Source organism: Pseudorca crassidens, chromosome 7 (genome assembly GCF_039906515.1).
Source record: "Pseudorca crassidens isolate mPseCra1 chromosome 7, mPseCra1.hap1, whole genome shotgun sequence".
Taxonomy (NCBI): domain Eukaryota; kingdom Metazoa; phylum Chordata; class Mammalia; order Artiodactyla; family Delphinidae; genus Pseudorca; species Pseudorca crassidens.
In genome coordinates, this window is record NC_090302.1 from 56,970,674 (window position 1) to 56,996,396 (window position 25,723).

The 25,723-nt window shown below is 37.9% G+C and overlaps 1 protein-coding gene across 4 annotated transcripts in view; it reads left to right on the plus strand.

Moving 5' to 3' along the window:
- Positions 1 to 25,723, plus strand: part of KDM4C (lysine demethylase 4C) — a 412,581-nt gene that overhangs the window by 104,380 nt on the left and 282,478 nt on the right. For 3 of the 4 annotated variants that reach the window (XM_067744341.1, XM_067744340.1, XM_067744342.1), the window contains exons 7-8: positions 11,408 to 11,511; positions 15,323 to 15,460. In XM_067744341.1, the coding sequence (XP_067600442.1) occupies positions 11,408 to 11,511; positions 15,323 to 15,460 (242 nt within the window). Of the gene's footprint in view, positions 1 to 11,407; positions 11,512 to 15,322; positions 15,461 to 17,454; positions 18,684 to 25,723 lie in introns of those variants that run through there. The other variant, XM_067744343.1, reaches the window with a different exon arrangement.

The window sequence follows — 25,723 nt, forward strand, 5'->3', positions numbered from 1 at the left end:
CAATACAGTCTAACAAAATTGTTTCGAATGAAGTTAAAGACAACTAAGTGCTACTAGAGCCATCTTACGGAAAAGACCTAATGAACTTTTTGGCCAAACCAATATTTTTGCAGTGTAGAATATCACTGTGTTAATTTTATTCTTTTCAAGTTATTGGCATTTAAGTATTTCTCTCATTGAGTAATTTTAATTTTTTCACATTAATGTGTGCATATTTTTCCCTGTTGCATAATCTTCGTGATTATTTTAGTTGGCTGCTTAGCTTTTTGTCAACTGATTGCACTTAACCTATTTTGGTTATTTCCAAATTTTTTTCTCTTTTTTATAGTGTACTTAACATCACTGTGCCAATAATATTTTTTCTTCCTTTAGTTGTACCCTTGGGATAAATTCCAAGGAGTACTGATGCTGCATCTTGGGCTATAGGTGTTTTATGAGTACTTTTCATGTTGCCATATCATTTCACCAAAGGGTTGTGTTAAATCTCTTTTTGACCCCCTCATTTTTATTTGGCCCCCTGGGCCTGAGAGTGCCTGAAGTATGAAGGTGAATGTCCCCAGCTAACTGGATGAGCATGATATTGTATGCCTTCTTAGACTGTTAAAATTAAACATACTTTACTGGAACTTGAATTTTTATTTTTTAAGGCTTTGTCCATCTTCTTTTTTTCTTCTTCTAGTTTTGTTGAGATGTACTTGACATATAGCACGTTATAAGTTTAAGCTGTTCAGCATAATGATTTGACTTAATACATCATGAAATGATTACCACAATAAGTTTAGTGAACACGCATCATCTCATATACATACAAAAATAAAGAAATGGAAAAAAATTTTTTTCCTTATGATGAAAACTCTTAGGATTTACTCTTTTTAACAGCTTTCGTATATAACATTCAGCAGTGTTAATTGTATTTATCATGTTATATATTGCATTTCTAGTACTTATTTATCTTATAATTGGAAGTTTGTACCTTTTGACGACCTTCATGCAGTTACACCTCCTTCAACGCTGTCTGTCTTCTTAAGGGCCAGGTTGAGTCATTCTTCTGGGAACTCTATCAATTGCTTTCACTCTGTGACCACTTGTGTCTACAGAGATCACCTTCTACTTTTCTTCCCTGCCTTAAGGATATGCCAGGCAACTTTGTTCTCATCTGCTCCCGCAAGGGAGGAGAATCATATTCACCCCGTTACCCTCTTTTTCTGTTTTGCTAGCCACCCTAACCAAGGACGATGTAGACTGGTAGTGACTTATTTCCAGGGGAAAGTGGAGTTCCACTGAGTGACAACTGAAGATAAGACAGAAGTCTCATTCAGAATGCCTTTATTCAGAATTGAATCCTCAGGGAGCATTGTCTTTTCAGTCAGGTGCTGATCTAAGTTTCATTGGTATGTTAGGGTTGCCTTCTAGTAGAAAAGGAATTTTGTTCCTGCATTATGTATGCTTTCATTTAATAATGAAATGGGGACACTGAGAAACACCGTCCTTTGATTTGACAGTTCTGAACAGAAATTGTTAATGATATCTAAAAGTTACTTTCCTCCAAATTAGAGTTAGAGTGTCACGTTTGTAAGAATACGCATTATTATAATTTTGGCAGGCTAATAACTATAAAGACAGTGTTTTTATAACATAATACATTATAGTAATAATAGCAATGTAATTGTAATCTTGAACTTTGTTAGGGACTATTTTCATGAATATTAAGGTGGATGAATCCTGGTTCTGGATAATAGATTAGAGCACAGCTTAGAAAATGATTACCATAAGCCTTAAATACCCTGGCAATGAACTTTGTGCTAAATCTATATGCTGTGAACTATCCTCGTCCCTGTGATAATCATTCTACCATGTTCTGTTCAACTCATTGCCAGAGAACTTTTAAAATGGAGCCAGTGTAAATTTTACGGTATGGACTCACATGCTAAAGTTTTTGCTATAAACTGTCTGTAAGCACTTTGACGTAAACTGTCTGAAAATGACATTCCAGGAAAATGGATGCCATTTGCTTAATCAGTAAGAGATTAATAAACTTGAAGGTTGAACGAGAACTTTAAACTCAATTGCATGTTTTTTGAAAACTTATTGCAGCATTATTTTGAGAAATGATTCAGGGAAAAGACCCTATAGGACAGTGGAGGATTTCTATCTGCTGACCAGATGCCAACCAAATTAATTGAGTTCTGCTAAGTAATTAAAATGATAAAATAATGCAGTAAATGAGATGGAGCATTATAGGTTGTCTAGGTCAAGGCAGCACTTGATACATAAAATGAAAAGCAGCCTCGGATATTTTCCATTATCTTGTCTGAACATCATAATTATCACACTTGCCTTTTATGCATGAATGCTTTCATCTTTGGTTTCTATTGAAATTTTGATTGACTGTGGCACCTACAAATATTTTATCTGAAAGACGTTATGCCTGCATCTAAATAAAGCCAGGAGTTTGATTTTGCCCTTCAGCTGCTTTCTCATCTATACAGGTTTTTTTCCAATATTACGTAGACATAAATGTAATAAAAAATCTCAAGTGAATTGTTGCAATTTTTATACTTGTTATGTTCGCCTGTAATGCCGTTGCATTCTTCCTAATTTTTGGCTTGATACAATTGAATGGAAAGTATAAAGGAGAATAGAGATATAATATTAAATCATAAATGACAGTTTTGAAGATTTTCAGTTTTAAGAATGTCTAAATCTCATCTATTTTAGAAATAAGACTATCTTTGTGGTTCTATTAAGTTAAGGAAGATATGGATTAAAGTAAATTGGGAGCAGCTAAATTTTTTTGAGAGTAACTGTATTCCATTGGTCTCTCATTGTTAATAAAGTGCTAATATTTTTAAAAAATTGAAGATGCTTTACTTTGGTCAAAATTTTGGTTACTGGGAAAAGAATATGTGAGTTAGGACTTTGTGCAACAGATTTTGGAAATGTGAATGATCAGCAGGAATTTTGTTTTAAGTGACAGTATGGTAGGGTCAAATACACTGGTTCTTTTGGAGGCTTATATTTACCTGTAGCAAGTGTTTTCATTTTGACTTCTTAAAAAAGCGACAGTAAAAAGGAATGGATGAAGCATTGTTATGAAGGATTAATTTAGTTCAGGTTTTTTTAAGCAGTTAATTTTGGTGTGTGTGTGTGTATGTATGTTTTTAAATGACTAGTTGTCTTGAGTTTAAACCTGTGGAACAGAGTCTTAGCCTGATTTGCAGGGATCCCTATTCCAGGAGGTGGACAAAGGGTCTGTGCGTGGGATGCAGGCAGTCTGTGGACTCTCTGAAACTATATTCAAAATTGGGCATATATGTGGATTTCTGGGACGCTATCATCAAATCCATTAAGAGGGTTTGCTCCAAAAGAGATCATGAACCACTGCTATCAAGAGACTAGAAGATTAGCATTAAATAACAAGTCATTTTAATTTTATAAACATTCTAAATTGACCTGTTCTCATACCTCTGACTTGGAATTAGGAAATATACTTTTATCAGCTCTCAAAATGATAAATATATAATTCCCTTAAGCATTCATTTACATTGTGGCCTGAAAATATTATATTAAGATGCTTGGTTTTGAAAGGCTAATAAATAAAATATCCTTGATTATGAATAATCAATTTTAGGGGGCCCCTAAGCCCTAAAAAATGAAAAAGTCCAGCGATATATCCTCTGCCTTCATGCCTAACTCATGCTTTAGGCATGGAGGTCAATGTGTGGTGTGTCAGGGTATGTTTATTTTCATCTTCCTATCAGTTGTTACATTAAGAATAGTGAAACAATTCCTAAATTTAACTTCCTCATATTTTGATGTCAAATATCACACTATGTTTAATTTTGAATATTTTATATCCAACCATGTTCCTAGTAGGATTTTAAACATTGGACAGTAATACATAACATACACCACGTTAGAGTAATTAGAATGTGTGGTGAAAGACAGTTCTGAGAAGTGACAGGTAGGGAATGGGGAGGAAAATTCAGGAGGGGAATGCCAGCTAGCAGGGAAAGATTACTATGGAAGGAAATTAAGAGTTCTTTGATTCTCTGGGGGGTGTGGAGGAGGGAAGCTGAGGCAGGAAAATCCTGTTTAGCTTGACTGACCTGTTTGTGCCAAAGTGCTTGGCCTGAGGTGTCCTGGGTGACCTACGCGTGTGTGGTCCATATGTCGTGTCAAGGTGGGAAAAAGCTGGAGCTGAAACAAAGCGGTCTCAGGAATGCAGTAAAACACCATGTGTAATGGTCTATATACCTGTTAAATTAGGTGGAAGTTTTAACTCTTAAGTGTTCTGCCAACCAGTTTGAAGTGGAAAAAACTTTCGCATTACTCACTGCACTGTGTTCAAGAGTTAAAAATAAGGCACTTGTTTAGGAGAACCACCATCCTTCTCGATACCACGGTCAGTATGAATTTCTCCTGGCGCTCCTCCTAGAGAGCTCCATGGAGCTTTGTCTCTCCAGTAGAGATGTTGATGGATTACAGGACACGTGGAGCAGAGTGAGGCCTGCAATGTGATAACTTTCTACCCAATTATTAATTGCTCAGCGAACGGTAGGAAGGACAGAGAGGTCAACTACAGCTTAAACCTCTAATGTTGACCTCTTAACTAGGAATGTGGGTAAAAATACCAGGTTTCTCCCCACATAATGTAGCTCATTAGTTCTTTTCATTAAGAAGCATGTTAAGACATTTCATATGTGAATCAAATACATCTTTGTAAAAGTATTTCCCACAGAAGCATTCCTTCCATATTCTTTTCCTATGTCCTTTTCCTTACCATTCGTTTATATGGCTACTATTTTTTAAGCCTCATATCAGTTATATGAATATTGCAAAAACCATTACAGGCCTACCTCATTTTATTGTGCTTCGCTTTATTTCGAGTTGCAGATAATGCACTTTTTTTTTTTTTTTTTTTTTTTGCAGATTGAATGTGGTAACCCTGTGTTGAGCAGGTCTATTGGTTCCATTTTTCCAACAGCATTTGCTCACTTCTTGTCTCTGTGTGAATTTTGGTAATTCTCACGTTTCAAACTTTTTCATTATTATGTTTGTTTTGTGATTGGTGAGTTGCGAAAAGATTACAACTCACGAAAGTGTTAGATGATGGTTAGCATTCTAGCAATAAAGTATTTAAAAATTAAGGTATGTACATTTTTGGGGCATAATTCTATTGCACATTTAATAGACTACAGTATAGTATAAACATAATTACATATGCACTGGGAAACCAAAAAAATTCTTGTGACTTGCTTTACAGTAATGTTTGTTTTATTGCGGTGGTCTGGAACAGGCGGAACCTGCAGTATCTCTGAGGTACGCTTGTATAAAACTCTATCAAAGCATACTTGGGTAAATTTCAATTATATTCAAATTAAATTGTCTTAAATCTATTGCTAGTGTGGACATACACTCTACATGTCTGATTTCTCCATCTTTCCCCTCTGCTTTCCTCTCTTTTTCCTTTCTTTCCTAAGCAATTAATAACTAACGTCAGCTTCTCCAAACTAGTGTTTGTATATCTATAGAAAATGTTACTAAACTTTGATTTTAAAGTTTTTTTCCAAGGCTAAAACTTTGTTGGTTTAATAGTAGCAGCATGTGTTTGTCATATGAGATTGGGATTTAAAAATAGTTAGTAATAGCTAATATATTAGAAAATGTAAACCAGTTGACAGTTGGCAAAACTTCTTATTTGAAGGAAAGAGCACACTATTTTTAGAGTATATCTGCTCTATTTCTAAAACAATTTAAAAACATTTAATAATTTTTTAGGTCAGATTAATAGAGGTAAAATACACTTACAGTAAAAGCCACCCCCTTTAACTATACAGTTTTGTGAGGGTTTTTTTTTGTTTTTGTTTTTTTGCGGAACGCGGGCCTCCCACTGTTGTGCCCTCTCCCGTTGCGGAGCACAGGCTCCGGACGCACACACTCAGCAGCCATGGCTCACGGGCCCAGCCGCTCCGCGGCATGTGGGATCTTCCCGGACCGGGGCACGAACCGGCGTCCCCTGCATCAGCAGGTGGACCCTGAACCACTGCGCCACCAGGGAAGCCCCGACAGTTTTGTGAGTTTTGACAAATATATACAGTGGTATAACTACCACCACTATCAAGATATAGAACATTTCCAGTACCCCCAAAAGTTCTCTTGTACTTTTTGCAACTAATTCTTCCCACCAGCAACCACTCGCAGCCACTAATCTGATTTCTATCTCTAGAATGCCATATAAGTGGAATTATACAATGTGTAGACGTTTCTATCTTGTTTCTTTCACTTAGAATAGTGCTTCTCACATCTGATCACTTTTACGTTGAATTCAGGGCATCCTTGGATGTGTATAGCACCTGGTTCTTGAGAGGGCTTATGTGGTTCTGTGCATCCTCATGCTATAAAACTCCCAGCAGGACTTTGGCAGTCTTAGCAAATGTTATTGTGGGATGCTTTTAGGGTTTCAGGGCTCTATTGGGATTGCTGGAGTACATGTTCCTTATCATGGAGGAAATGGAAGATTTGTTGAACTAACATGATAACTAGAGTCAACATGGTGGAAATGAGTAACAGGGATAATAATAATGGCCACTATTCATTGAATGTTACTATGTGTCAAGTAGACTAAGTTTTATTATTTTTTTAAATTCACAAAATGTAAAATAAACCATTAACCGTTTTGAAGTGTACAATACAATGGCATTTTAGTATGTTCATATTGTGCAACCATCACCTCTGTCTAGTTCCAAGAGATTTTTATCACCCTAAAAGGAAACCCTTTATTTTATATTTATTTATTTATTTATTTATGGCTGCGTTGGGTGTTCGTTGCTGCACGCGGGCTTTCTCTAGTCGCGGTGAGCAGGGACTACTCTTCATTGCGGTGCGCGGGCTTCTCATTGCGGTGGCTTCTCTTGTTGCGGAGCATGGACTCTAGGCACGCAGGCTTCAGTAGTTGTGGCTCGTGGGCTCCAGAGCGCAGGCTGAGCAGTTGTGGCTCACAGGCTTATTTGCTCCGAGGCATGTGGGATCTTTCTGGACCAGGGACTGAACCTGTGTGCCCTGCATTGGCAGGCGAATTCTTAACCAATGTGCCACCAGGGAAGTCCCGACCCTGTATTTTTTAATTGGTCATGCTATATTTCCTCCCACCCCTCCCCAGCCCCTGGCAATTAGCAGTCTGCTTTCTCTCTAGGTATTTACATATTATGGATATTTCATATACATGGAATCATATAATATGTGATCTTTTGTGTCTGCCTTCTTTTATGTAGTGTTCTTCTATGTTATATCTATGTTATAACTTATAGCAGTACCTCATATTTTTTTATAGCTGACTAATATTTCATTGTAAGGATATACCATATTTTGCTCTTCCATTTTTCAGTTGATGGACATTAGGTTGTTTCCACTTTTTGATAATGGCTAAGTTTTTTGTGCATTATCTCACTGGATTCCCATAAGGATCCACCCAGTGAGGATAGCCACTGTGGAAAAAGATTGAAAGTAGAACTGACATATGATCCAGCAGTTCTACTTCTAGATCTATATTTGAGGGAAATGAAATCACTGTCCTAAAGATATATCTGCACCCCTGATATTACAGCATTATTTATAGTAGCTAAGACATGGAAACAACCTAAGTGTCTATCAACAGGTGAATGAATAAAGCAAAGTGTTATACATATATATATATACAATATACTATTATTCAGGCATAAGGAAGAAGGAAATCCTGCCATTTCTTTCAACATGGATGAATCTTGGGGTCCTTACGCTAAGTTAAATAGTCAGATACAGAAAGACAAATACCGTATGATGTTACTTATGTGTGGAATCTAAAACACCAAACTTATAGGTACAGAGAACAGTTTGGTGGTTGCCAGAGGCAGGGGGTGGGGAAAATGGGTGAAGGGGGTCTAAAGGTACAAACTTCCAGTTATAAGATTAGTAAGTTCTGGGGGATGTACTGTACCCTGTGGTGACTATAATGAACAATACTGTATTGAAAGTTGCCAAAAGAGTAGATCTTAAAGCTACTCATCACACAAAAAGCTATAACTATTTTTAGGTGATAAATGTGAATTAAACTTAACGTGGTAATCATTTCACAATATATACATATATCAAATCATTATACTGTATATCTTATATGATGTTATATGTCAATTGTATCTTGATGCTGGGAAAAAAAAAAGACCCCACTGAGGAAGGTAGTACTAGCATCCTGATTATATGAATGGGGAAATTGAGGAGCTGAGAGATTATGGGACCAGTCAAGGCTATATGAGTTGTTGGACTTGTGCTAGGAATCCATGTCTCTGTAGGGATTCTTAACTGTTATTCTCTTTTATTTTGCTAGCCATGTGGACAAGATGAGGGTGACTTCAAATAGTTCAAACAGTTACGTTTTTTCATCTAAAACTTAGGTCTGCTATTTAATAGCAATGAGAAGGTGTATGTTGTGAGCAGTAAATGAGAGAGGAAATTTGGTGTTCAAGTAAGCGTGTGTGTTAGGTGTCTGTAAGAGGAGATTGGACAAGATTTACACAAAATCCCATAACATAGTTTGCACCTCACAGTAGGCTGCCTCTCAAATGCTTCCACCAAAATATCCCTACAAGGGAGGAGAGTGAAACCCTACCACTCCACAACACTCCTGCAGATTTTGCATCTTGCTCCCTTAGTACGTTTGTTTGTATGCAAATATAAACCACGTAATTTAGCATGACATAAGTAGATGCTCAGAAAGATGTGCCAGGTTTATTCTGTGTGTTCTTCTACACCTGGCATGTTACCTGATGGCCATGGGGTATGTGAGGTGGGGTAGTGAGTTGCTAGCTGCTATGTCCACTACTAGATACTTGAGGGGTCAGTGTAGAACTGTTTCTTTATTGGAACTTCCTGGTTTTCAAGATTATGAAAGAGTGGATTCTCCAATTATGTGACTGGTAAATTGGAAAGTCTTACAGAATGTTGCAGTAGTAACATTCAAATATGGTAAGTTTAAGAGCAGACTTCTTCCAAATAAATTCTTTCCAAATTGAAAACTTAGAAAAAAAGCACATTAAGAAAGTAAATATTAGAATAGAAAAAAAAAGGTTCTGAAAGGCATATTTTAAAGAACTTAACTTGCAAAAATTTTAACACATACCTTGTTTTCTCTTTATTTGGTGACTTTCAAAAAACTCATTGTCTTAAATTGAATTTTTAATTAAATTTTATCTTTTCTATCTGATCTATTTTTGTTATATTTCATACATGTGATTCCAAATTTGTTTTTTTCACTTGTTATGAAAGCTGCTAACATTCCTTTAGCCAGCATAGTTCTGAGTTTTAAAAGATATTATCATTTTGTATCAAATAGTATTCTGGTTATATTGGCTTCTTTATATATTGAATAAAATATTTTTAAGAAATGGTGGAGTGAGGGTGAGTGTGAACCATGTACTTCTGCAGGTATTTTAAGGTAAAATTCATTTTGAGACACATACATTATGTCATAATTTGTGGTTTATGAGGTGTTTTCCAGGGCGATGTGAAATATAATTCTGATAACCTATTGAAAATATAAATTCTGAACCAATATGAAGTTCTTAACATATGGCAAATTGCCTTCCTTCAGTGGTTTTCCAGTTTAACTAACGACCAGTCATCACATTGTTCAGGTCCTGATTACAAATCCATATCAAAAGAAAATTAAGTAGACTCCTCTTTCTTCATTGATTTTAATTTAAAACTTAATTCATGCAGTGCTGCACAGAGTTACAGATTTGAAAAGTTTGATAGATCTATTTAAATTGTATTGCTAGAACTTTTCCATGGGTTATGTGCTTGGGGACTGCCCTGCTGTGCTTTACTCTCTGTGGTGTAGGCTCAGGACATCTTATTGTATAGATACGGCTGTTGCATTATATGGTACTTTCTCACCATTCACTAAGGTCTGCATTCTTTCAAAGGTTATTTTCTATTTATGTATTATGAATATTAACCATAAACGGAGGGCTGCATTAAATGACCAGATAGGGCACAATTATTCCTTTTATTCCCATTGGTATTGTAGCGAATGATAGTATTTCTGATGTTTCTGTTGGTTGTACTTTTTAAATATTTCTGTCTGTTCATCTTAAAAATCCAGGTGTAGATGCTTAAGCAGAATATACTGCTCTTTGCAGGTGGTTCTTTATACCCTAATGGCTTTTTTTTAGATGTTTCATTTGTTTCCTTCTGATGATCTGTGGTCTCACGTACTCCATGGTGGCATCAATAGAGGCTTGTTTACTTTAAAACTATTCCTGTAAAACCTTGCTATTCTATGAGGTTAAAATGGTTCATGATTAGGTAATGAGCGCTGGTAATTCTTTCATCAGACTGGTCATATTCTTGAGCTGTTTATACGTAGTGAGCCACAGAGTTAGGTAAGTAGCATTTCCAGTGGCCTTCATTTTGGTAGTGGAGGAGTTAAACAGCATCTGTGCTTCTTCCCACTTTACCCGGCTACATCACACATGCTTTCCTGGTGAGTTCTGTGTTCCTTCTGGGTCCTCTCTCTGATTCTCCTCTGTCTCTTCCATGTTTCTCTTGTCTTTCTCTTCTTGCTTTCCCGTTCTCAGTGTGGTGGTTTTTCCCTCTGAGTGAGGAAGGTAAAGAACAGGGTATCAGGCACATTCATTTTCCTCTAGCTTACATAACTGAGTTAATGAGAGTCTGCCTCAGACAGACTGCAGGATTGAAGGCAGAGATGGAGAGAAACAACTGTGTTTCAGTTCATAATATACTGTTGAATGAAAGGGTTTCTGCATGTTTAGCTTCTTCATTTAAAGGAGTCCTCAAAACAGTATGTACTGTTCCCATACAGGCTGGTGAGACAGGTTTCCAAGCTTTTGACTGGCCCTGGTTGGGAGTTACTTCAGGAAACTAGAAGCAGTTAAACTATTTAAAATCGATCAGAAAGAAACAAGGGTGGGAAACTGCTGTGTCTACTGTATGCCAGGCATTGGGACAAGTGCTTCTAGGAGTCTAAAATGAGAGATTCCCCTGTTAAAATGCAGATTTTCCTCTTCTGCCTTCCCTTAATATTTTGTCCATTTATCAGTTAATAGGTAGATTGAGTTCAGATCTGTTACAAATTGGAATTTGTAGGTTTAGTCATTTAATATCATGCAAACAACTCTTGGCAGATCTTTTTTTTGTAAAAAAGGTCAACCCTTGGTTATATAAATATGTATTGTTTAATTTTTAATAATTCTGACTCTGGTTTTTAGTACCGGGGTTTTTGATGGTGGACTTGGTCTATATTTACATAAAGCTGTCATTCTATAAGAGTACTAGAACATAAGCTTAAAAAAAGATTTGAAATTTTATCTTAATTGACACATTACTGCTTATAATTACTGTTTCCATTTAGGTTTTTTCCCAAGCAGTTCTCAAGGGTGTGATGCATTTCTTCGCCACAAGATGACACTGATATCTCCCTCAGTATTGAAGAAATATGGTATTCCCTTTGACAAGGTATATTAGTGTTACTCTTTAAAAAATTCATTTAATATGTATAGTATTCGTATTTAAGACAAATTTAACATAAACTAATATATCTTTGACTTCAGGTAGGATTTTTAGGATGTGGGGAGAAAAATTCAGATTCATGTTTTATTTAGGTAACAGTTATTTACCTAAATATTAATTTGAAGTTTCTTTTATTTCAAGATGCATTTACTAGAGATTTCATGCAGTTCTAGCTCACTTACAACAATACTGAAAGTAAAATGTAGCACATTTGAGAGAATAAGATATATAGCTCTCCTCCATTGAAGTCTCTTATATGAGCAACAAAATTTATGTGTATGTGATCTATTTTTCTTTTTTTTAAAGAAATCAGAGCAATTTTTATTAGCAGTTTGGTTGGTTAGAATCAGTGATTATGGTGCCAGTATGTTATTTCTAAACACATTCAGACATAATACAACTGAGATTTCATTATGGATAAAATTGCCTGATGATTTAATAATCAGATATTGCTTCTTGGGGTATTTCTGAAGATTAAGTTCTGTAAAACTCTGTACATGCTAGATCCCTCTTTCTTTGTGTCTGTGGGTAGTAATTGGGTCAGAATTATTACAGAGCATGAGCATTTTTATGGGAAGAAACTGAAATGAAAAAAGCTTTTGACCAGATAAATAAAAGGTCTCTCTCAGTTGGAGGAGGATTAAGACCTTAGCTACTTCAGAAACATTAAAAAATAGTTCCACTCCCTTTTTCATTTTTTATTTGACTGTCTTCCCATAATCCTTGCTGTTTTCCACCTTAGAAGCTTTTCACTTGTGACTAAATCTTTCCCTCTTCTTAATCTCAGGCCCTTAAAGTCCTGTCTTCCACCTCCCTCCCCCACCACCCCCAGCCCAGGCTTTGTTCAAAGTAGAATTTTTGCAAGGACGAAGAAACATTCTCCAACTTGAGGTGGTCCCGCTCTCTCACAAACAGGCTGTGCAGTAGTCATGCATGAGACATACTCGTCTTATGTGATGAGGATGCTCTCAACACTGGTTTAGTCACATACTTTTACCCATGACAAAAAGTGTGCCTTGAAGATGTGCACTATGGAGAAGGTCCACAAGTGTGGGTGGGCTGCAGCACTACTGCAGGTACAGAGGTCAGAGGCTGCGCCCCCCCAGAGGGGCCATTCCTTCTGGCGGGCCTTGTCTTACTTGCAGATGCCTCTGGGCATCAGGCTTTCCAGTCTCAGACATATCGTCAGTGCACGTTCTTTCAGGTGGTTGGCATAAGCCTGATTAAGCACTTTTATTTAAGTTGAAATATTAGAAGGCAGAGGAGAAGGAGTAGACTGGAGTCCTCCAAGGCAGGAAAACCTCTGCGGGTTTTGGGCTGGTGATAGGAATTGATCAAGCTGTTCTTTGGAGAGGGGTTGTGTGAAGTAGCAGGACTGCGGGATTGGCTCATTTGCCCAGGATGGAGGCCTTTGGAGTTTGTAGCTTCTTTCTCAAATTTGGGGAGAAGGAGGCAGGTGCCTCACACTCCTTTCTGGGCCGAGGCTCTTCAAGTGCTATTTGGTAGATCACTAGATGCACCAGGCTCTTATCTGGTCTTTTGAGGATGGGACATTTCGTGGCTTTTGTGGGAAGTGGAAGGGTGAGTGCTCGTCCACAGATGGTGAGACACCAGCAATTTAGAGGGCTGATTGGCAGTTGCAGTTTTTCATATGAAATACTGCCATTTCCCCTTCCACCTTGATGAAGGGTGTGTGATGATTGTGTGCTCCTCAAGGAGCTTATTCTCTGATGATGATAATGTAACCTGGGACAGAGTAGCACAGACTTCAGAATTATACTTCCCAAGTTCATTTCTGATTCCGTCACTTGGGTAAACTACATAATTTTTCTGAGCCTCAGTCTCTTCATCTGGAAAATGGGGATAATAATAGTACCACTTAATAGGGCTACTATGAGGATGAAAAGTGATGATCTATATGAGGGGCTTTGCACAGTACAGGTTATATATAATAATAACACAATCTTCCTCCTCAGTTTAACCTTCTCTCTTTAGGCAATCATTTTGCAGTTGGACTAACATTTTTTTCTTCTTCTTTCAGTGAATTTGTACATATTCGTACATATATATGAAAAAGTATGTTTAACAAATAGCTAATTTCTGCTTTTTGATTACGTACACTACCCTTTCTGACATTTTTTGCCGTATGGAATTATGATGCTTGGTTAGTCTTAAAATAAAAGGGACTTGTTCTTGTCTACCCCTATATCTTTTTTTTTTTAAAATATCAGTTTGTTACATAGAGGCAGTAAATTTGCCTTATATTTTGGCTAACTGGGATTGACCTGTTTCTAGAAATTATATAGAGGCATAACATTTAGGGTCCAATTTAATGGGAACAGGTACTTTTCAACATGGCAAGAACAGGGTTTTCTAGGGAGAGTAGAGAAGGATTGTAGGTGGAATTCAGTGGAGCAGTGAAGCTACTTTCCTTATCCCACTGACAACAGACTTACCCTCTTCCTCCACCTTATAGGGCTAGAAACAGTTGAGCAGAGTGAGTTTTGTTTTATCACATGGTACAAGGAAGTGCCTAGTTTCCAAGCACAATTATAATTAATGAGATTCAGTGAGACCAGGAAAGGAGAGAATCAGGCTTTGTTCTCAACGTGGCTCAGAATGATGGAACTGGAACCATGTTGAACACTGATAAGCCATTCTCTTCCTGCCAGGTGGCAGCTGGGTTGCCACTCATTGCAATAGAACACCTGCTGGGGTGTCACAGGGGAGGGGGTGATGAGCTAAATTTCAGAATTGTTGAGAAAGAAAATACTTCCACACACAACATTTTAGCATTCCTAAAATGGTAACTGAATTGCAGTGTGTGCACCTGTATTTATACAGTGTATCTCCTGTATGTTTCCACACAAGTGCATACTCACATATTCATTTATCAACATTTTAGGACTGAAATGAACCAAGGTAACTGAATGAATCAGTGAGTTATATATTTGATAGTCTAGCATTGAGTAGACAAGTTAAAAAAAAAACACTGAAAAATTTAGCTTCACTGTATTTCTATAGCTCATGGTGTGTTTTGTATGCTTTGGTGATTATAAAAAAACCAAATTTCTGTAATCTGAAAATTAGGAATGGACTGAATACATTTTTCATCTTTGCTTTTGGGCTGCTGGCTTATTTACCCAAGCTAGTTTAATTATATTTGAAAATGCACTCACCCACTCATACATACTTATATATTATACATATATTTGAATAACTATTTGGTAGAAATTTTACTATTAAATGGAATGAAGTCAATTGAATGTTTTGTAAGTATTATGAAAGGATAATTTGGTGAATACTATCAACTCTTTAGCAACAAGAATTCATAATATTCAGCGTGTGTTATCAAAGTTTTTATAGCTCTAACTTGAAAAATGTCAGTTATGATAGTCCTGTTATATAATTCCAGTAATGTGAATTTTTAAAGTATTAAAATATACATATTGAATGCTAATAAGAACAAATTTATTTGAATAACATAAAACAAAGACATCTTCAAATAGAATATAATTTCTTTGATCATGGACTGAATGATTGAACTACATTGCCAGAAGGTCACACCCTGTTTAGAAAATTCTTTTAAAAGTCTCCTGAAAAACTATTAAAGGATTAAGTAAAGGATCTGGGGGGACTTCTTTTATAGCTCGGACATCATATTTTTTCTTTTTTTTAATAGGAAATACATTTTAACTGTATTTGCAATTTGGGAAGTCTTATAATTGGGAAATATTATATGTTTTCTACCCTGCAGATCACCCAGGAGGCTGGCGAATTTATGATCACTTTCCCATATGGCTACCATGCTGGTTTTAATCATGGTTTCAACTGTGCAGAATCTACAAATTTTGCTACTGTCAGATGGATTGACTATGGGAAGGTTGCTAAATTGGTAAGTTATGCCCCAAACGCTTAAATTAAATGTGTATTCTGATTATTATAGTGGGAAAGCTAAGAGCACATGCAGCATTTATTTTTTTCCTCAATGATGTTGTGTGCTTGTCACCATAGTAATTTATTCCAGACAGATATATTTATTTTACATAGGCTATATTAATATTTGTAGCAGTGTTTTCCTGTTTTGAGATTAATGTGGAGCAATTTACTTTGAGAGGTAATTTTAAGCAACCAGTGCTTTCTTTCTTAAGCCACCAGTCTTCTCGTGAGATTTTCTGGTGGCTCCCTGTGACTCCATATTAGGTAGATGTGGCTCCTTCCATGTTAGAGTTCAGTCCATGGCTTAGAAAACAACTAGTTACAGAGGAAAGTGGTAAAATTGTTAACAAGAGGTGAAGGGAGGATGGTAAGAAGAAATAATTCAAACTGCCTTTAGTGTAGAAATGAATTTTTTGAAAGTAATAGTATAGAATGTATTTTAACAAGTAATATATCTTAATGTTAAATTTGGTATAAAAATTTGCATCTCCTGCTCAGTATATTTAATTTAGTTCACAAACTGTGTATTTTCATTCACAAGCAACTTGTGTTAAATTTCATTAATTGCCCCCCTGCAGCGTTAAATAAAGGACATTTTCAAAGTGATGGTAGCTCCTATTAGATTGCTTCCTTTCCTGTGGATTTTAAGGCAGATGTACAGGCTGGCAGAGGGCAGTTTCTTAATGAAACTGTGTGTTTTACTACAGAGTATGTAAAATTGACATATATTTGGTGGAAAATGGCACATACAGCCTATATAGCCTTATCTTAGCCACTGCATGGTCCAGGCAAATACTATTCATTCTACATTGATAAAACTTTCATGTGGAACCATTGAGTGAACTTGGATAGAAATATATTCAGGGAAGACAACTCTAGGTTTATTTTACACAGGTATTTAGAAAATTGTATAATATATTAAAATAAAAGTATAGCAACTCAGAAAGCATTCGAATGAATTCGTGACATAAAAGAAATCTCCTGCTAGAAGACTTTCTCTGTTCTAAGTAATTTTTATTTATGAGGGGTAATTTAGAAAGGAGCAGAACTGAACTACTTCTTTCCCTTACGCATCCTTCATAATACAGTAAACCTAATAAAAAAACAGAAAGCCCGGTGTACATACCTTGGTCAGCTACTGCCGTGCTTTTGCAGAAAAGTAATGCTTGTATCTGCATCAAAACAGTGTCATAGCCCTGAGGTTATAACAAGGTATGTTATTTTATGGTTTGCATCTTTAATCATTGACATAATAAGTCAGCTATCCCAGCTGTCAGTCACCAGAAAAATTAGTTGGTTCTTGTTTACTACAACTTTCAGTTCTAATTCTGAGTATTGGCTTCTTCCCAAGACTAAAATGTCCTGAGTGCATTTCCACCTTTCCGGGTGGTCAGAGTGGGAGTGGAGTGTGACCAAGTAAGAGAGGTCAGGAGTGGTCCTCTCTGAGGTCTCTCTCAGCTGATGGAGCCCAGACCTGTGGCTGTTAGGAGGCAGAGCCCCGTAGTGGAAGAGGCAGGGATTTGAGGCCCAGCTCATCTTCTTGCTAGCCAGAGAACATCAGGAAAGTCATTTCTTCTTTTCGTTTCTTCCTATAGATTAAAAATCCCTCTCTACCTCATAGATTTGTTGGGAGGAAAATAACTTAGCTATGTGGGTATCCACTCATGCTGTGTTGATTTATATCATTCAATTTAGTCAGGGGATATGACTGTCTTGGTTCTGGTTTTTTTTTACTGGGTACAAAATATTCAATGGCTATAATGCAGTTTGGGCCGGTTAATTTAAAATTGTAATTACATGTGTTTGAGATGTTTCTAGGTGTTGTCTCCATTCTTTCCTTACTTTTGGTGAGGTGGTGCTATTCTGAGAATGTATTAGTTTTCTATTGTAGCTGTAGCAAATTACCATAAAATTAGTGGTTGCAAACAATACTCTTGTACTGTTTCCTAGTCCTGTAGGTTATACGTTGAACATTGGTCTAACCAGCAAAATTCAAGGTGCTTGCAGGGCTGCATTCCTTACTGGAGATTCTGACGAAGAATCCACTTCCTTGCTCAGTGAGATTGTTGGCAGAATTCAGTTCCTGGCAGTTGTAGGACTGAGTTCCTGTTTCCTTGCTGCCTGTCAACCAGGTCTTTGCTCCTAGAGGCCTCTCTCAGGTCCTTGCTTTGGTCCCCTACATTTCAGAGCAAGCAATCCACAAAATCCTTTTTGTCATAAAAAATAACATATTCACAGATTGCAGGAACTAGGACATGGATATCTTTGCTGTTAGGGGTGGAACCAAGTGGGGGTGGGGGGTGTGGGTGTCAGCATTCTACCTACCACAGAGAGCTTCAACTGATAACTGACATGGTGACGTATTAAGACGCTACTTTGGGACTTCCCTGGTGGCGCAGTGGTTAAGAATCCGCCTGCCAATGCAGGGGACACGGTTTCGAGCCCTGGTCCAGGAAGATCCCACATGCCACGGAGCAACTAAGCCCGTGTGCCACAACTACTGAGCCTGCACTCTAGAGCCCGCGAGCCACAACTACTGAGCCCACATGCCACAACTACTGAAGCCCGCACGCCTAGAGCCCATGCTCCACAACAAGAGAAGCCACTGCAATGAGAAGCCCGTGCATTGCAAGGAAGAGTAGCCCCCGCTCACCGCAACTAGAGAAAGCCCGCGCACAGCAACGAAAACCCAGCAGAGCCAAAAATAAATTAATTAAAAAAAAAAAAAGGATCTACTTTGATTCGTGTAATGAATTTTGGTTATTCTGCATAAAAATAGGAAACTAATCTTGGATACAATTTTGAATGTTTCACTAAAACATCCTTAGGCTTTCTTAAATTTATTCCTCAGTATTAATGTTTTTCTGGGCTATTCTAAATTAAGTTTGCTTACGTTATAATGTGCCGTGATGGCATTTTGAGGGAAGATTTTATTGTCTTTTATCCCTTATTTGACACATATTTTTATTGATTTTCAAGTTCTGTTTCTTTAGGCAACCTTATGAATTTACTGTATTGTGTGTGTGTGTATTTACGTGTGTGTGTGAACATGTGTAATTTTTAATCTTAGGAAAATTTGTAAATTGGGCAGTTTTTGTGTTTTGCTGGGGACAAATGTAATGTATAGTGAATTAATTATGAATTGTACTTAAAGACTTTTAACTTTGATGATGGCCAAATTGGTTAGTCTTAATTCTTTGTCTTCTTCAATTCATTCTAAATGATAACTATTTAAAAAACAGTAATTTTTCACAAGTGATAATGAGTTATGCATTTAGGGGGGATAATTTAAAAAATAGTGGCATACTTTTTATAGTTGAAGCACTGGGGAATGACATCTGCTTTACCCGTCGCATGTTGATTTGAGTATATAAAATCATCTGATAAAGTATCTGTGGTGTGGCATTAATTAATTAACGTGGTGCCGAGTGAAGGATCTCTACTGATAATATTTCATATATTACAAACCAATATTTCTAATTTCATAACATAGACAAGAGCTGTTAACGAGAGGTTATTTTTTTAAATTAATTTATTTAATTTATTTGGCTGCATTGGGTCTTAGTTGTGGCACACGGGATCCTCGTTGCAGCATGTGGGATCTTTCGTTGCAGCATGCGGGCTTCTCTTTAGTTGTGGTGCGCGGGCTTGAGAGCGCGTGGGCTCTGTAGTTGTGGCATGCGGGCTCAGTAGTTGCGGCATGTGGGCTTAGTTGTCCCATGGCATGTGGGATCTTAGTTCCCTGACCAGGGATCGAACCTGCGTCCCCTGAATTGGAAGGTGGATTCTTAACCACTGGACCACCAGGGAAGTCCCCCAGAGGTTATTTTTTAATTTAAAAAATAATTTTGGAAAGATAACCCCAGGTTCACTGATATTATTGGTGGTCTTTGTTTAACAGCCAGCAGGCTTTGGTTAATAGGAACCTTTTAAGCCATTCAGGTGGCTTAATGTAGATGGGGACAGAGCTCTGTTTTTTCAGGTAATGCTTGTCTGCTTTATACCAGGCACCATGTATGTATCTGTGAATTCATCACTTGGAGGCTGACCTATTTGATGGGAGCCAGAAGTGAGGGTAGAGTTGGCACTGCAAGGGATCCAGGACTGCTTCCTTTGTTGTTGGCTACTTGACCTCTGGTGGCATCTCTGGAGCAGGACAGGAGATGGGGTTTCTGTGGATTTCCTTTGAATGTATTACTGACCTTTTGGTATGTGGTATTGGTTCATGAAACCTTCTGTTTGTTTAAAGTATAGCTAACATTGACTAGAACTTCCATGCCATTATTTGTGGTGATCCCAAATACTCGTCTTCCAAATTTCAGCAAATTCCTGAACCTTTGATATTCTCAACTAAATAATAATAATAACAACAATAATTATTATGTGTATATTCTACTGCCTGTCGGTATGTTCCCTGTATTCTAGCACTTAGTCCAGACGGCTCTTTATTATACTATCTACCCAAACTGCCTCACCTCTCACATAAGGCTTTTTTTGTGCCTAGATTGTGGAGAAGGTCTTTAGGTAACAGACATAGGTAGAAATGAGCCATGATAGCAACTTAATTTGACTATCCTTGTTTCTAAAAATTCCTGCTAATGCCCTTGGCCTTGCCGTTCCTCTTGTTTCTATCTTTCCCTCTCTTCTCTTTAGGATCATTCAGCTCTTTTTTGCCTTGACCTAGCAAATATAGCAAGCCAAATCCTGCATGATACTCCAGAAGAGAAGGGCCTTGCCTTAAGAGGGCCCACCTACCTAAGAAAGCAGTTGTATAATTCCCCCCCCCCCATTTAATTTATCAGAATTAAGGTTTTTCACTGAAAAAAATTGAGAGGAATGTTCCAGGTGGCCACGTACCCATATGCCTACTTATAGGCAGAGTTCAGCTTTGGTGAGTGCCCAGTGAGTTTCTTCTCTGGAACAGAAATTGTGCTACGTGATTGTACAAAAGGACTTGTTTTCTTTGTCTTCAAGGAGCTTTCATAAAGAGCAGAAGGGCTTTTAATAAACCTCCATTTGCAAAGCTATAGTATGAGTGGAACATATCATCCAGTTATTTTAGGCATTTTTCTAGCTTTGAATATCAGAGTAATCTAGAGTGAAACACTATATATTTTTTTCTAGTAGAGATTTAAAAATATCTACCAGATTGCATAGCAGTTGAACTAAGATATTGCTGTATATTCGAGATGAATGTTTTCTGTTCCTGGAACGTTCTTTCTGTCTGTGGTGAAATGGAGTCTGTGGTAACTTCTGTGCAGCAGCTGTGGTGGCATTCACAGGTCTGCTTCCTAGCTAGGACGGATCAGAGAGCTGGCCTGCAGGTTGTATTTCATTTTTCCGTTTGGTGGGATGAAGTGCCGTTGTTTTGATGTTAGGTTTGATGGATTTGTTTGCCACTGCATTCATTAGCTTCACATCAGAAAACTGACAGGCTGTTAAATGAAACTTTGGCTTAGATTTTCAGCTTGACTGTTTGGAGACATTTGTGAAGATATTATGTTTTTGTGTTGCAGCAGCCTCCAGCACTATGATTGTCTCTAAGGGAAGAAAAGTTATTTACTGTACTGATTTTCTTGAGTAAAAACGAATCATTGTCTGGGGGACAGTCATATCTAGCCTACACCATCAGAAGCAGTGTATTTATGACAGTGTGTGCCGCATGAGAGACTTATCTGTGGCATGATAAATAACATTATCTTCTTGGAAGGAAAGGTAATAGTTGGTGACTCCAAAATGATATCTCATATTTTACATTAATTTTATTTTAAGTGATAATCTATTAACATGATATGCCAGAAAGTTGAAAAATTGCACTGCAGAGCTGGGAATGTTCTCTTATGAACTCCAAGAGCATTACTTCACTATCTAACTTTAAAGCATTCGGACATTTGAATTCTCAAACGTTTGAACAAGTTTAAAAAGAGATGATAGAATGTTGAAATTGATTTCCTTTTAATCTGGAAGGGATTTCAACTATTAAATTGTCTTTCATGCAAGAACCATGATATGGGTTCATTTTATTTTATATTTCAATCCTTCTCTAAAATTAAATTTGGTTTTTCCTAAGTCAGGTAGCAGTTGTCCTAAAAAATCTTTAATCTTGGGCGGTCTTTATTAAAGTAATCAGGAATCATTTTAACAGTGAGTCTCCAGGTTATATTTTAATATGCTTTGGATTGTAGAATACCAGTGTAGTGACATTTCTCTATTCTTACAGCTTGTGAAGGAAAGAAAATGTAGACAGTGTTGCACATTGCTCATTTAACAGTTCTTGGCATTCTGATTTTAAGTGTCTGGTATGGCATATAAAATATGAACTTCGGGAGTTTAGTGATTTTATATTCTGCACTTTATCTTTTTACCTCTACTTTGTCTCTATGTCCTGGGTCCTGGCGGTACAACATAGTAGTGCTGATGAGTGACTCTCCTCTGCCTTTTTTACAGAGCTTAAAGGAAAGAAGAGAAAATACCATGTAGAGAAAAAGAAGCATACAAAGTCATGTCCTTAGGAGTTTGTACTCTAACTGGGAAGTTAGTATTTATGTATCAAGAAGAGGTATTGGGCTTCCCTGGTGGCGCAGTGGTTGAGAGTCCGCCTGCCGACGCAAGGGACACGGGTTCGTGCCCCGGCCCTTCCGGGAAGATCCCACATGCCACGGAGCGGCCGGGCCCGTGAGCCATGGGTGCTGAGCCTGCGCATCCGGAGCCTGTGCTCCACAATGGGAGAGGCCACAATAGTGAGAGGCCCGCGTACCACAAAAAAAAAAAAAAAAAAAAAAAGAAGAGGTATTAAGAAAGAAAATAGTCACATTATGTCCCCATTTTGTTCTGATGAAGTATTGAGTTGTGGGATTCAGAAAATCTGAGACTTCAAGTAGACTATTAGGAGAGCCAATTGATTAGTATATATTGTGTCTGCAGGAGAGATATTTGGGGCTTGAGTCCTCAGAGATAGGGAGCCTGATTTCATTCAGTGCTAATTTAAATTTGCTGGATTATGGGATTTGAATGGAACTAGGTATATGGTTTATGACACTGATGTTTAGTTGCTAACCTGAAATCAAGATAATATCTGTTTTTGAGGCTTTAGTTAACTCAATACGTTAAAAAAAAAAGTAAATTGGCTTATTGAATAATGTGTACCCTATACTGAGAAAAATTAATTTGTCTTTAAGCCATTCTCCTTTCATCTAGTTTGATAGTAGTAGCCGACATTGTTCACAGTCCGCCAGGCGTTGTGCAGGGCACTTCACACATGTTACTTCTTGCCGTCTCAGAGATAATGCATGTCTTCTGTCCTCTACTAGCCCCCTTTCTCAAACCAAGGAGTTGGGATGATGCCTAAAATGAGGATGGTGAGGTTGAGATTAGAGGCAGAAGGTTGGCCCCCTAGTGCCCCATATCCTTCTGGATTCATCTCCTTGGATGTGGTGGGTTAAACAGGTGCCAGCCAAGTATGTGATTTGTAGGATCGCTTTTAAGATACATGAGGCTTCAGAATGATCCTGTCCCACGTAAGCTGTAGTTGACAATCACCACCAGGTGGTGGTGATTCTCTCTGGCATTTGTTTTTGTTTGGGTTCTTAAAGCCAGTGGACACTTTATTCTGTATTCTTATGATCTGTTGATCAACCTACTTATGAATTCTTTTTTAGCCCATCGTTACCTCTCGGGCTTTGACCACCCTACTCTTTGATTAAGTTGGGGAAAAACAAAGGTTCTTTACTTCCTTCTTCATTTTGAGGAGTGAGGGGGATCCTGAGGCATCAGTCTGGACAAAAAGGTGTGTATGTAGAGAATCAGAACAAAGTTTATTATGCTCCTACCTTGACATATTTCATGATTATCAGGGACCTAATTTTATTGAAGCACTTTTTGAAGCTTTGGGGAATTTTTTGTTTACCATTTCTTTTGCCTTTTCCATGTTTTTTTTTTTTTTTTTTCAGTGTTTATAACAGTAAACATAGTAAAAAATTCCATAAAAGGCTGTGTCCTAGATAAACGTTTGGAGAAGACGGTAGAAGTTGGGAGTGAGTATTCGGGTCAGTGGTGATCCAGAATTCTAGGAGAGTAGTGGGAAGAACACCTTGGCAGTATTTGAGGGAAGCAGGTTGGCCAGCCCCTCAAGGGAACAGAGGGATAATGGGAGAATCATTTGGGCTCTGGGCACCCCCAGCATTTATAACAAACAGATTTCCTGGTTCCCCACAGCTTCTCATTCTCTCCCACACAGGGTTTACTGTGTTTTCCTCCTTCTGCAACTACCACTGAGAAGACAAGCAATGGTTTATCTAGTAAGGGGTGGTTTCCTCGCTTGAGGGATTCGGAGCCAGGTGGCCCCAGGGTTGGTGTATCTCAGCACTGTCATGAGGTCTCATGCTCTTCCCCTCCTTCTGTCTCATTCTCCTCCGTGGGAGGGTATTTATTAGCAAGCTTGCCACTATAGCTGTGCTTACTGCAGACGTTGTTTCTTCCAAGGAGGAAGGAGGGGGACAATGCAAAAATGTGGCTCACCCTCGTCCCTCTATCTGGGAGGAAAATCTTTCCTTGAACCCTACCTGAAAAAACTTTTATATCTCATGGCCAACCCAAACCATAAGGAAGCTAGGAAAGTAAATGGAAAGTCATTTGGGGAGAGCACCTGTTATGTGCTGGGCCCTGTGCTTTCAGTTAAGAAAGTAGTAAACAAGACATGTGTGGTCTCTGTCTGGTCAGTCGATCCACATTTAGAGTCTACAGCAGCTGTTCTCAACCCTGGGAGCTTTAAAAGCATGGACCCACCCAGACCAATAGGATAAGAATTTCTGGTGAAGGGATACAGCATTTGCATTTTAAAAATCCCCCTAGGTGAGTCTGCTGGATGCTTTGGGTTGAGAACCAGTGGTCTTTAGTGAATTAAATAGGCCTTTGTTGTTTGGGTTGATGTTTTCTTTTTTACATTTCAGCTGAAGGTTCACTGGCAGCTCTATCAAACAGACCAAAATAATTATAAATGCAATTTATATATAAATGTAATGTATAAATTTACCACATTTAAAAATTTTCTTCTGAGAACCTAAAGCTTTCCAGTCCATTTGTGACATCCATTTTTACAACTTAACTCATCACGTCAATTCAGATGATGAAGCCTAAGATTTCATAGCAGGAAGGGAAATGATCGATTTGGAAGGTTTTCGGACAACCTAAGAGAAAGGAAACATGGACCATTAAAATAAAGTCAGTTCTTCTCACACCAATAAGCTGATTTTCTTTGGGAAAATCACTTTGCCTTGCTAAGACTGTACTGTTGAAATAGTGGTCCTGTTCCTAAATTTATTCAAAAGCTGTGGTGGAAATGTCCACATGTTGATTAGGAGGCAGCATGGCGAGGGGTAAAGAGAGCACAGTTTGTAGCTAGTGGGGCTGGATTTGAATATGGGGACGACCGCTTGCTAGTGATTAATCCTAACAAGGATTCACTTGATAACTTTATGATCTGGTTGCTAATTGTTTGTTCTTACACAGTACCTCCCTCAAAAGATCTATATAATCTTTTGATTCAATGCTGTAACTTACGGCAAAAGCTAGTTATAGGAGGACTCGGGAAAATTCCTCAGGTGGGGTCTGAACCCTTGGCCTAGCCACATAGTGATTTTTCTTTCTCAACAGAAGAGCTAAGTGTGAATTAGGACTTCTTATATAAGGTATGCCAACCAAGGTCACTGTTCCCTTTCCTTCAAGATACTTGTTCTCTGCTGATTGAACAAAAGCAGCATGTGCAGATGCCCAGTTTGAAGTTTGATGTAGGCATCTTGCCTACTTGATCATTTGCTGTGACCTCTTTGAATCAAAAGAGAGCTTTAATGGGATTTCACTGAGGTCAGTGGCAATAATTAGACTTTAATCTGTGGATCCACAGTCTATCCTCCCTCTGCTGTGAGCAAGATGATAGAAAGCGTGAACACACCTCTCTTCAGAACCGCTTGTCAGAACTGTAGCCCGGAAATTCCCAGGGGGGCTGCAGCCCCGGAACACTCTCTCACCAGAGCCCCTTCTCAAGCAGAAGGTTGAAAGTAATGACGGTAGTAGCTGAACAGGGTGTTGATATTTAAATATCAAAGGGAATAAAGAATGGGTGAAGAAACCCCTGATTAATCTCTATTACTGTTTTAACGTTTCCGCACTTTCGCAGTTAGAAGAATCAGAGCGTTAGACAATTCAAAGAGGAAAGGTGCCC